The 12660-nt window shown below is 43.9% G+C and overlaps 1 protein-coding gene across 11 annotated transcripts in view; it reads left to right on the top strand.

The window, feature by feature from the left end:
- Positions 1–221: 221 nt before the first annotated feature.
- LOC112676696 (uncharacterized) overlaps positions 222–12660 on the top strand; it is a 29612-nt gene continuing 17173 nt past the window's right edge. For 7 of the 11 annotated variants that reach the window (XM_049101938.1, XM_049101939.1, XM_049101942.1 and 4 more), the window contains exons 1-4: positions 222–365; positions 5420–5548; positions 7876–8004; positions 10331–10459. In XM_049101938.1, coding sequence (XP_048957895.1) covers positions 335–365; positions 5420–5548; positions 7876–8004; positions 10331–10459 — 418 coding nt within the window. In that variant the 5' untranslated portion in view covers positions 222–334. Of the gene's footprint in view, positions 366–2114; positions 2249–5419; positions 5549–7875; positions 8005–10330; positions 10460–12660 lie in introns of those variants that run through there. The other 4 variants (XM_049101936.1, XM_049101937.1, XM_049101941.1 and 1 more) reach the window with 4 other exon arrangements.

Here is a 12660-nt window from a genome sequence, read left to right as displayed (position 1 = left end):
GCTGATGGGAAGGAAACTGGAGCAGCCACTCTGGAAAACAGTGCGAGGGTCCTCAGGCAGCTTAAAATAGAGTTTGCTATACAAACTCTACTTATCTAACACTTTGTGATACAAAGTGTCTCCTCTCAAATACCACCCTTGTCTCCCCAGATGCACCTCAGTCTACAGAGCAGAAGTTGGTTGCTGTGCAGCTGCATTCACTTTGAAAGCTTTATGAGGATGCCCGTTGCCATGGTGACGGGAAACACCTCTGACTTTCTTCCCACCTGTCACTCTTTGAGCTGAGTGAGTGAGAAGTGAGTAGGTGCTCAGCTCTCTACCTGGCGTCGTGACAATGGGCAATCTCAATTCTTTACTCTGCGATGGTATGTTCCTAAAGATCTTCTGAATGCTCTTTGCTACCAACTGGATGGTTAACTCTTTCTCCGACTATATTTCTCATTGTTTAGTTTCCTCTCCCCAAATTGTCATGCGGCGTTATACGTACGCGTTTTCGTTTGTTCTATTGCTCCATTTCTGTTTTTCGTTATTCTACCAAACTAACTGCCTTGAATATTGTGCCTCCGTTTTGAAAAAATGTCTTACTCCCTATTATATCCTGCAGCCCTCATTTGTCATCACAAAGGACCTCACAGGGGGAAATATGGCCACGTCTATTTTCAGGTTTCGTTAGTGTCCAAAATTACACATTCAAAGTATTCATTTCAGAAATTAAGTGCAAATCCAGAAAGGTTGATATGGAGGATACTTGTCATGGTTTTATCAATGCTTTACAATGTCTTCCTTGCGTTTTTTCCCAAAATGGGGATCGAGTTCCGTATTTGCAGGGGCACGTTGCTACCTTCATCTGAATGGTTGCCCAAAAGTCCCCCTGTGAATATGAATGTCTCTGATTCCATTTATGCCCCAAACACATATTTCCTGTTACCCTTTGGGCATTTTCCAAAATTACACTTTATAGAGATATCAATTTTATGCTATCCCTCATCCCATTCCTCCCCTCTTAAGGTGTAAGCATAGTGAATATATGATATTATTCTCAGGTGTGCAACAAATAGCCAGTCTTTCTACTTGCGTGGATAATTGGTTAATAAACTAATGACTGAGAGATAACCATGTAAACACTTATTAGTCATTCTCAAAGAAAAATAGGTGATGCACACAGTTGAGTAGAGAAAGTAAATTTTACAGATGTGGAGAATGGCAAGCGTTTGCACTTAGGAATGTCGCTTGAAAACAAAGAGACTTCATTAGAGTTGTTTTCATATAACGTCTTACTCAGTTCTCCTAAACTGCCCTCCAGAACTCTGTCCAAAAGCTAAGCTGTGGTTTATCCGAGGACATGCCAAGGGTCACCAGGCACTGTTTTGAGGCACGTATATTAGTGTGAGGAATAATTAATGCACAGTGACCTTGTCTCACACGTTTTAAAACACAAGAGTTGATACTAGTGACTCTACTTTCCTGCACACTACTATGCATCACATTTGATGTGCTGATCATGACTCAGGAATTGGAACGTCGTGCAGGATAGTCAGGATAGATCAAGGGTCCCAAGAGTATATTCAGGGAGGAAGCAAATAGCTTTTTTTTTTTCAAGGCCTCCAATTCTGTGAATACTAAATGGTGTTAAGGTAAAATACTTGTATTTAGGCAAAGCCAGTTTGCGTTACAAGGCAATGGTCTGGGAAGTCAGATTCCCAGGGTTCAATCTAGCTCTGGAACTTGGGAAACGTGAGATGTCAGACAGGATATTTAGCTTCTACTTAACCTTCCTGATCACTATCCATACCTTTATTCATTCAATGCTCATCAAACACATATGTGATGTTTTGTTGACACTCCCTCCTCCTCAGGTGGGGAAACAGAGACACAGTGATGAAGTTCATGAACTCCGAATTAAGGAGCCAGGATATGAATCCAAGCTTAGAGTCCAAAACTCATATTCTAATTAGTGAACTAAACTGCAATGATGACTCAGGCATGGAGTTATTGGTTACTGTGCAAAGGATCTTTAGCGTCTGTGTGTATGTCAGGAAGGACCTGTTGTGCCAAGGGAAATCCCAGCACTGTCTACCATTATGAGGTCACCTCCGTGATTACATAGCCCAGGGAAGCTCTTGAGCCGTAGTGGTAAAGATCTTGCTATAATCACTAGTAGGAAAAGGACATAGGAGGCTGGTCAATTCCAAGTCATAGTTCTGGTCAGTTAAAGCATGATTATGGTCAGCATAAAGCTATGATAGTGGTAGGTGCAAAGCCATGGTTGTAGTCGGTTTGCAGATTCTGAGGGTTTGGAGGCACCATTAGATAACCTGGTCTAAGTCTGTCAGTGCTGAGCACGTGACCTCGATCCGCTGAGAATCGAGGACTTTCTTTCTGGTATGTGATGGCATTGTCTGTATGATGAGCGCTAGTAATGGTGAAATGAGAGCCTACCCCTGGGACAATGAAGATCAGACTCAAGGGCCAGGTTATGGTTAGCTTGGTATCCATTCCCCGCTCATTGCTATTTGCTTGTACAGCTGAGATACAGAGCTGACCAGTGCCCGGCCATCAGTGTCATGGCATGGTCTGACCTCAGGCCGTGGCACACATACAATAAGAATTGGAAGCAGAGTGGAGACTGCCCGGCTGGCTCATTAGTGGAGAATGCAACTCTTGATCTAGAGTCATGTGTCTAGTCTATGTTGGGCATGCAGCCTTCCTAAGGGAAAAAAAAGTGATAAGACACATGTGGTAGTATGTCTGATAACACATTCACCCTGAGGCCTAAAACATGCTTGAATGTCATGAATTCACAATAACTGTTCAACATGTTTGGTCAGTTGAAGAGAAGAAGCTACTTCTTGGCAGAGCCCTCATGGGACAGTATGTTTGGAAAATCCTGGGTTCTGAGTCAGCTTGGGAGAAGTCCACTGGTCACTGAGGGCGAGTCCACTGGTGCCCAGGAAGGCTTCATGGGAACCAGATGGCAGTGTGAGCACTGGGGGAGGATGACCACAGTTGGGCTTCCCGTTGCCATTTCCAAGAGCTTGACTTGGGGGCAACTGCTTTGTGTTTTGGGTCAGGGATTGAAACCGGGAGGTGGATGACTCCGTTAGGATGTGAACTTTACTCTTGGCTCAGGCAGTCCCCCTTGTTGTGGAATGTCTTGCACAGGGAACTTAGGGCAGGAGGATTTGAGAAAGAGACTGAGGCAGCCCTTGGTTCAGGGGATCAGAGCATGATCTCCGGGACCCTAGGCAGATCTGAAGTGTTCAGGGAACTCTCTCCCCAGGGAACCAACTCACGTCCTGTCTCGGACCCCTTCCTCATCAGTATTGTAACTTTTGGCAAGTCATCAACACTATGCACTGCGTTCTCAATGACTATGTTGTTCTGTTTTGCATATTGTCTCATCAAAAGAAAGGTATGTCCCCACACAGTGTCTGCTAGCGAATTTCTTGTTCTTTGACAGTAAGTGCATTTGATATCCTCTAATCTCTTCCTGATTTCAAGCATATAATACAGCGTTGCTTATGACAGGCCCTTGGTTGCAGATAGAATTCCAGAACACATTGAATTTGTATCATTGAAGCTTTGTATCCGACCAGCAACATTTCCCCCTTTGTCCCTCCTTCTAGCTCCTATTCTCTTTCCTGATGCTGTGTGTTGACCGTGCCAGTGCACATATAAGTGCCATCATGCAGTATTTGATTTACATGGCCATGCATGTCATCACAATTCTTGAGATTTCCTTCCTCTTACCTTGCAATAATATTTCATTGTAGAGATAGACTAATCTTTTTATCCTTTTGTTCATCAATGGACGTGAAATCATTGCTTTTTTCTTGGGTGTGCTGAAAGGTGCTGCAGACACTGCACAAAATCTCTGCAAAATTCAGCTTTCAATATTTTGTGAACTATTTGCCAAAACTCAGATTTCTAGAATATACATCAGACCTTTTTAAATACCTGGAGGGGTGAGACTCCATATTGTGTTTCATTGTAAATTTAGCAGATTATATTCTCAGTCAGGAACCATAAGCATATGGCAACTCCAGGCCTTTCTGCGCGGCATGCTGACTCAGGTTGCTCTGCAAGGCAAATGACCAGTAATAAGATCAAAGTTTGACCTCTGATAAGGTTATCACTCATCTTCAATGCTCTTCTAACAGCTGCACCAGTTCACATTCCCACGTACAGTACAAGAGGGTTCGCTTTGTCCGCATCCTCTCCAACATTTGTGGTTTCCTGTCTTGTGACTTTTCCCCATTCACACTGGTGTGAGGTGGTATCTCATTGTGGTATGGATCTGTAGTTCCCTGATGGCCAGCGATGCGGGGCATGTTCTCATGTGCTTGTTGGCCGTGTCTCTGTCTTCTCTGTGAAATTTCTGTGAGTGTCTTTTGCCGGTTTCATGATTGGATTGTTTGTTTCTTTGCTCTAGAGTTGAATACGTCCTTTATAGATCTTGGACACTAGCCCTTTATCTCAGAGATCGTTTGCAAATACCTTCTCCCGTTCTGTAGGTTGTCCTTTACTTTTGTGGACTGTTTCTTTTGCTGTGCAGAAGCTTTCGATCTGGGTGAAGTCCCAATAATTCCTTCTTGCTTTTGTTTCTCTTGCCTTCGCCAATGTATCTTGCGAGATGTTGCTGTGGCCAAGTTGAAAAAGGGTGTTGCCTCTGTTCACCTCTAGGATTTGGATGGATTCTTGTCTCACATTTAGATCTTTCATCCTTTTTGAGTTTATCTTTGTGTGTGGTGTCAGAGAATGGTCTAGGTTCCTTCTTCTGCATGTGGGTGTCCAATGTTCCCAGCACCATTTATTGAAGAGACTGTCTTTTTTCCAGGGATAGTCTTTCCTGCTTTCTCGAATATTAGTTGACCATAAAGTTGAGGGTCCACTTCTGGATTCGCTATTCGGTTCCATTGATCTATGGGTCTGTTTTTGTGCCACTACGACACTGTCTTGATGGCCACGGCTTTGTAGTACAACCTGAAATCTGACATTGTGATGCCCCCAGCTGTGGTCTTCGTTTTGAATAGTCCCCTGGCTCTTTGGGGTCTTTTCCGGTTCCACACTAATCTTAAAATGGTTTGTTCCAACTCTCTGAAGAAAGTCCATGGCATTTTGATAGGGATTGCATGAAATGTGTAAATTGCCCTGGGTAGCAGGGACATTTTCACAATATTAATTCTTCCTATCCATGAGCATGGAACATTTTTCCTTCCCTTTATGCCTTCCTCGATTTCTTTCAGGAACGTTCTGTGGTGTTTAGGGTACAGATCCTTTACCTCTTTGGTTAGGTTTATTCCTAGGTAGCTTATGCTATTGGGTGCAATTGTAAATGGGACTCACTGCTTAATTTTCGAGGCTCTTCTAACAACAACCTGTCAGTCAACAGCTCTTTCTATGTCCTTTTTTTTCCCAGGATCTGCTAAGGAAACAACACAACCAGAACCTAGCAGAAAACCTGGGGACACCTGCCCAGGAATGCAGATTAGACTATTAAACATCTGCTGCAGCTTACAAGTAGAACTATCACTCGAACCATCAAAAGGTAACATGAAAATTGATTCATTAAATAGCCTCAAGAAATCTTGTCCTAGGGGCACCTGGGTGTTTCTGTCAGCTAAGTTTCTGCCTCCTGGTTTTCAGCTCTGGTCATGACCTCAAGGTCATCAGATTCACCCATATTCAGCATGGAGCCTGCTTCGTACTCTTTCTTCCTTTCCCTCTGCCCCTCTCCTCCTTACACTTGCTCTTTTGCTCTCTCGACACAAACAAAACAGAATCATTATTCAGTTTTGCTCGGGGTGCCATTGTAAAGACAAACCTCCTAAGCTGTATTCTTTATGTTTCATGTGTCCACATCTTAATTTAAAAGGTCAGTCATTAGTTTGTGGTCAAAATAGTGAAATCGCATTGAGAACTCTAATTTGGTCAGATTTAATGGGAGGGGTTGTGAAGATAACATTTGGACATACTAGTCCGTGTTAAATATTAGCAAAATGTTTTCTGTTTCTACATTTTTTTATTGGAGTTCAATTTGCCAGCATATAGCATATGCTCAGTGCTCATCCCGCCAAGTGCCCCCATCCGTGCCCATCACCAGGTCGCCTCAACCGCCCACCCACCATCGCTTCCATTACCCCTTATTCAGTTCCCACAGTTCGGTGTGTCTCCTGTTTTGTCACCCTCACTGATATTTTCCCTCCCTTTCTCCATTCCCTTTATTCCCTTTCACCAGTTTTTATATTCCCCAAATGAATGAGACCATATCAAGCGTGTCCTTTTCCGATGGACTTATTTCACTCAGCGTATGTCCCTCCAGGTCCGTCCACATCGGATCAAATGGTGGGTATTTGTCGTCGCTCATGGCTGAGGAATAATTCCGTTGTAGCCGTGGACCACATCTTCTTTATCCCTTCATCTCTCGATGGACCCCGAGCTCCTTCCACAGTTTGCCTACTGTGGACGTTGCTGCCATAAACAGCGGAGTGAAGGTGTCCCCGCATTTTTCCGCATCTGCAGCTTTGGGGTGAATCCCCAGCAGTGCAAAGCCTGGGCCATAGGGAAGATCTGTTTTTAACTCTTTGAGGAACCTCCACACACGTTTCCAGAGTGGCTTCACCAGTTCACATTCCCACCTACATTGCAAGAGGGATCCCGTTTGTCCGCATCCTCTCCAACATTTGTGGTTTCCTGTCTTGTGACTTTTCTCCATTCCCACTGGTGTGAGGTGGTATCTCATGGGGGTTTGGATCTGTAGATCCCTGATGTCCAGTGATGCGGGGATGTTCTCATGTGCTTTTGGCCGTGTTTCTGTCTTCCCCTGTGAGTTTTCTGTTCGGGTCTTTTGCCCATTTCACGATCGGATTGTTTGTTCCTTTGCTCTTGAGTTGAATATGTTCTTTATAGATCTTGGACACTAGCCCTTTGTCTGAGAGGTCGTTTGTAAGGATCTTTTTCCCGTTCTGTAGGTTGTCTTTTATTTTTGTGGACTTTTCTTTTGCTGTGCAGAAGCTTTCGATCTGGGTGAAGTCCCAGTAATTCCTTGTTGCTGTTGTTTCTCTTGCCTTCGCGGATGTATCTTGCGAGATGTTGCTGTGGCCAATTTAAAATGGGTGTTGCCTCTGTTTGCCTCTAGGATTTGGGTGGATTCTTGTCTCACATTTAGATCTTTCATCCTTTTTGAGTTTATTTTTGTGTGTGGTGTCAGAGTATGCTCTAGGTTCCTTCTTCTGCATGTGGATGTCCAAAGTTCCCAGCACCATTTATTGAAGAGACTGTCTTTTTTCCAGGGATAGTCTTTCCTGCTTTCTCTAATATTAGTTGACCATAAAGTTGAGGGTCCACTTCTGGATTCACTATTCGGTTCCATTGATCTATGGGTCTGTTTTTGTGCCACTACCACACTGTCTTGATGGCCACAGCTGTGTAGTACAACCTGAAATCTGGCATTCTGATGCCCCCAGCTGTGGTCTTCGTTTTGAATAGTCCCCTGGCTCTTTGGGGTCTTTTCCGGTTCCACACTTGAATCCTAAGATGGTTTGTTCCAGATCTCTGAAGAAAGTCCATGGTATTTTGATAGGGATTGCATGAAATGTGTAAATTGCCCTGGGTACATGAACATTTTCACAATATTAGTTCTTCCTATCCATGAGCATGGAACATTTTTCCTTCTCTTTATGCCTTCCTCGATTTCTATCAGGAACGTTCTGTGGTGTTTACGGTACAAATCCTTTACCTCTTTGGTTAGGTTTATTCCTAGGTAGCTTATGCTTTGGGGTGCAATTGTAAGTTGGATTGACTCCTTAATTTTCGAGGCTCTTCTAACAACAACCTGTCACTCAACAGCTCTGTCTATGTCCATTTATTTCCCAGGATCTGCTGTGAACATAACACAACCAGAACCCAGAGGACAACCTGGGGACACCTGCCCTGCAACACAAACAAAAATTCTTCCCATCTTCCGTTACAGAAAAGTTCAGCCAACGGATCAGAGCCCAGAGGGTAACATGAAAATTGATTCATTAAATATCCTCAAGAAATCTTGTCCTAGGGGCACCTGGGTGTTTCTGTCAGCTAAGTTTCTGCCTCCTGGTTTTCAGCTCTGGTCATGACCACAAGGTCATCAGATTCACCCATATTCAGCATGGAGCCTGCTTTGTACTCTCTCTTCCTTTCCCTCTGCCCCTCTCCTCCTTACACTTGCTCTTTTGCTCTCTCCACACACGCAACACAGAATCATTAGTCAGTTTTGCTCGGGGTGCCATAGTAAAGACAAACCTCCTAAGCCGTATTCTTTGTTTCATGTGTCCACATCTTAATTTAAAAGGTCAGTCATTAGTTTGTGGCCAAAATAGTGAAATCGCATTGAGAACTCTAATTTGGTCAGTTTTAATGGGAAGGGTTGTGAAGATAACATTTGGACATACTAGTGCATGTTAAATATTAGAAAATGTTTTCTGTTTTTACATTTTTTTATTGGAGTTCAATTTGCCAGTATATAGCATAACACCCAGTGCTCATCCCGCCAGGTGCCCCCATCAGTTCCCTTCTCCCAGTCATCCCAACCACCTGCGCAGCACCCCTTCCACTACCCCTTGTTCAGTTCCCAGAGTTTGGTGTGTCTCCTGTTTTGTCACCCTCACTGATATTTTCCCTCATTTCGCCATTCCCTTTATTCCCTTTCACCAGTTTTTATATTCCCCAAATGAATGAGACCATATCAAGTTTGTCCTTTTCTGATGGACTTATTTCACTCAGCGTAAGTCCCTCCAGGTCTGTCCATGTCAGATCAAATGGTGGGTATTTGTCGTCTCTCATGGCTGAGGAATAATTCCATTGTAGCCGTGGACCACATCTTCTTTATCCCTTCATCTCTCGATGGATCCCTACGCTCCTTCCACAGTTTGCCTACTGTGGACGTTGCTGCCATAAACAGCGGGGTGCAAGTGTCCCCGCATTTCACCGCATCTGCAGCTTTGGGGTGAATCCCCAGCAGTGCAAAGGCTGGGCCATAGGGAAGATCTGTTTTTAACTCTTTGAGGAACCTCCACACAGGTTTCCAGAGTGGCTTCACCAGTTCACATTCCCACCTACACTGCAAGAGGGTTCCCCTTTGTCCGCATCCTCTCCAACATTTGTGGTTTCCTGTCTTGTGACTTTTCCCATTCCCACTGGTGTGAGGTGGTATCTCATGGGGGTTTGGATCTGTAGTTCCCTGATGACCAGCGATGCGGAGATGTTCTATTGTGCTTGTTGGCCGTGTCTCTGCCTTCCCCTGTGAGATTTCTGTTCGGGTCTTTTGCTCGTTTAACGATCGGATTGTTTGTTCCTTTGCTCTTGAGTTGAATATGTTCTTTATAGATCTTGGACACTAGCCCTTTGTCTGAGAGGTCGTTTGCAAGGCTCTTTTTCCCGTTCTGTAGGTTGTCTTTTATTTTTGTGGACTGTTTCTTTTGCTGTGCAGAAGCTTTTGATCTGGGTGAAGTCCCAGTAATTCCTTGTTGCTGTTGTTTCTCTTGCCTTCGCGGATGTATCTTGCGAGATGTTGCTGTGGCCAAGTTGAAAAAGGGTGTTACCTCTGTTCACCTCTAAGATTTGGATGGATACTTGTCTCACATTTAGATCTTTCATCCTTTTTGAGTTTATTTTTGTGTGTGGTGTCAGAGTATGCTCTAGGTTCCTTCTTCTGCATGTGGATGTCCAATGTTCCCAGCACCATTTATTGAAGAGACTGTCTTTTTTCCAGGGATCGTCTTTCCTACTTTCTCGAAGATTAGTTGACCATAAAGTTGAGGGTCCACTTCTGGATTCACTATTCGGTTCCATTGATCTATGGGTCTGTTTTTGTGCCACTACCACACTGTCTTGATGGCCACAGTTGTGTAGTACAACCTGAAATCTGACATTGTGATGCCCCCAGCTGTGGTCTTCGTTTTGAATAGTCCCCTGGCTCTTTGGGGTCTTTTCCGGTTCCACACTAATCTTAAGATGGTTTGTTACAACTCTCTGAAGAAAGTCCATGGTATTTTGATAGGGATTGCATGAAATGTGTAAATTGCCCTGGGTAGCATGGACATTTTCACAATATTAATTCTTCCTATCCATGAGCATGGAACATTTTTCCTTCTCTTTATGCCTTCCTCGATTTCTTTCAGGAACGTCCTGTGGTGTTTAGGGTACAGATCCTTTACCACTTTAGTTAGGTTTATTCCTAGGTAGCTTATGCTTTTGGGTACAATTGTAAATGGGATTGACTCCTTAAATTTCGAGGGTCTTCAAACAACAATACGTCAGTCAAAAGCTCTTTCTCTGTCCATTTATTTCACAGGATCTGCGGTGGAAACAAATAAACAAAAATTGAGTGGACAACCTGGAGACACCTGCCCTGAAAAACGGCTGAAAATATTCACAATATACCGCAGCAAGGAACTTGAATCATCATCAGATATCCGAGAGGGTAACATGAAAATTGATTCATTAAATATCCTCAAGAAATATTGTCCTAAGGACACCTGGGTGTTTCTGTCAGCTAAGTTTCTGCCTCCTGGTTTTCAGCTCTGGTCATGACCACAAGGTCATCAGATTCACCCATATTCAGCATGGAGCCTGCTTTGTACTCTCTCTTCCTTTCCCTCTGCCCCTCTCCTCCTTACACTTGCTCTTTTGCTCTCTCCACACACGCAACACAGAATCATTAGTCAGTTTTGCTCGGGGTGCCATAGTAAAGACAAACCTCCTAAGCCGTATTCTTTGTTTCATGTGTCCACATCTTAATTTAAAAGGTCAGTCATTAGTTTGTGGCCAAAATAGTGAAATCGCATTGAGAACTCTAATTTAGTCAGTTTTAATGTGAGGGGTTGTGAAGATAACATTTGGACATACTAGTCCATGTTAAATATTAGAAAATGTTTTCTTTTTTAAATTTTTTTATTGGAGTTCAATTTGCCAGTATATAGCATAACACCCAGTGCTCATCCCGCCAGGTGCCCCCATCAGTTCCCTTCTCCCAGTCATCCCAACCACCTGCCCAGCACCCTTTCCACTACCCCTTGTTCAGTTCCCAGAGTTTGGTGTGTCTCCTGTTTTGTCACCCTCACTGATATTTTCCCTCATTTCGCCATTCCCTTAATTCCGTTTCACCAGTTTTTATATTCCCCAAATGAATGAGACCATATCACGTTTGTCCTTTTCTGATGGACTTATTTCACTCAGCGTAAGTCCCTCCACGTCTGTCCATGTCAGATCAAATGGTGGGTATTTGTCGTCTCTCATGGCTGAGGAATAATTCCGTTGTAGCTGTGGACCACATCTTCTTTATCCCTTCATCTCTCGATGGATCCCTACACTCCTTCCACAGTTTGCCTACTGTGGACGTTGCTGCCATAAACAGCGGGGTGCAGGTGTCCCCGCATTTCACCGCATCTGCAGCTTTGGGGTGAATCCCCAGCAGTGCAAAGGCTGGGCCATAGGGAAGATCTGTTTTTAACTCTTTGAGGAACCTCCACACAGGTTTCCAGAGTGGCTGCACCAGTTCACATTCCCACCTACATTGCAAGAGGGTTCCCCTTTGTCCGCATCCTCTCCAACATTTGTGGTTTCCTGTCTTGTGACTTTTCCCATTCCCACTGGTGTGAGGTGGTATCTCATGGGGGTTTGGATCTGTAGTTCCCTGATGACCAGCGATGCGGGGATGTTCTATTGTCTTTTGGCCGTGTCTCTGTCTTCCCCTGTGAGATTTCTGTTCGGGTCATTTGCCCATTTCACGATCGGATTGTTTGTTCCTTTGTTCTTGAGTTGAATATGTTCTTTATAGACCTTGGACACCAGCCCTTTGTCTGAGAGGTCGTTTGCAAGGATCTTCTCCCATTCTGTAGGTTGTCTTTTATTTTTGTGGACTGTTTCTTTTGCTGTGCAGAAGCTTTCGATCTGGGTGAAGTCCCAGTAATTCCTTGTTGCTGTTGTTTCTCTTGCCTTCGCGGATGTATCTTGCGAGATGTTGCTGTTGCCAATTTTAAAATGGGTGTTGCCTCTGTTCGCCTCTAGGATTTGGGTGGATTCTTGTCTCACATTTAGACCATTCATCCTTTTTGAGTTTATTTTTGTGTGTGGTGTCAGAGTATGCTCTAGGTTCCTTCTTCTGCATGTGGATGTCCAATGTTCCCAGCACCATTTATTGAAGAGACTGTCTTTTTTCCAGGGATCGTCTTTCCTACTTTCTCGAATATTAGTTGACCATAAAGTTGAGGGTCCACTTCTGGATTCACTATTCGGTTCCATTGATCTATGGGTCTGTTTTTGTGCCACTACCACACTGTCTTGATGGCCACAGTTGTGTAGTACAACCTGAAATCTGGCATTGTGATGCCTCCAGCTGTGGTCTTCGTTTTGAATAGTCCCCTGGCTCTTTGGGGTCTTTTCCGTTTCCACACTTGAATCCTAAGATGGTTTGTTCCAGATCTCTGAAGAAAGTCCATGGCATTTTGATAGGGATTGCATGAAATGTGTAAATTGCCCTGGGTACATGAACATTTTCACAATATTAATTCTTCCTATCCATGAGCATGGAACATTTTTCCTTCTCTTTATGCCTTCCTCGATTTCTATCAGGAACGTTCTGTGGTGTTTACGGTACAAATCCTTTACCTCTTTGGTTAGGTT

This window comes from Canis lupus, chromosome 26 (assembly GCF_003254725.2).
Source record: "Canis lupus dingo isolate Sandy chromosome 26, ASM325472v2, whole genome shotgun sequence".
Lineage (NCBI taxonomy): Eukaryota > Metazoa > Chordata > Mammalia > Carnivora > Canidae > Canis > Canis lupus.
This window is presented reverse-complemented; position numbering and strand designations above follow the sequence as displayed.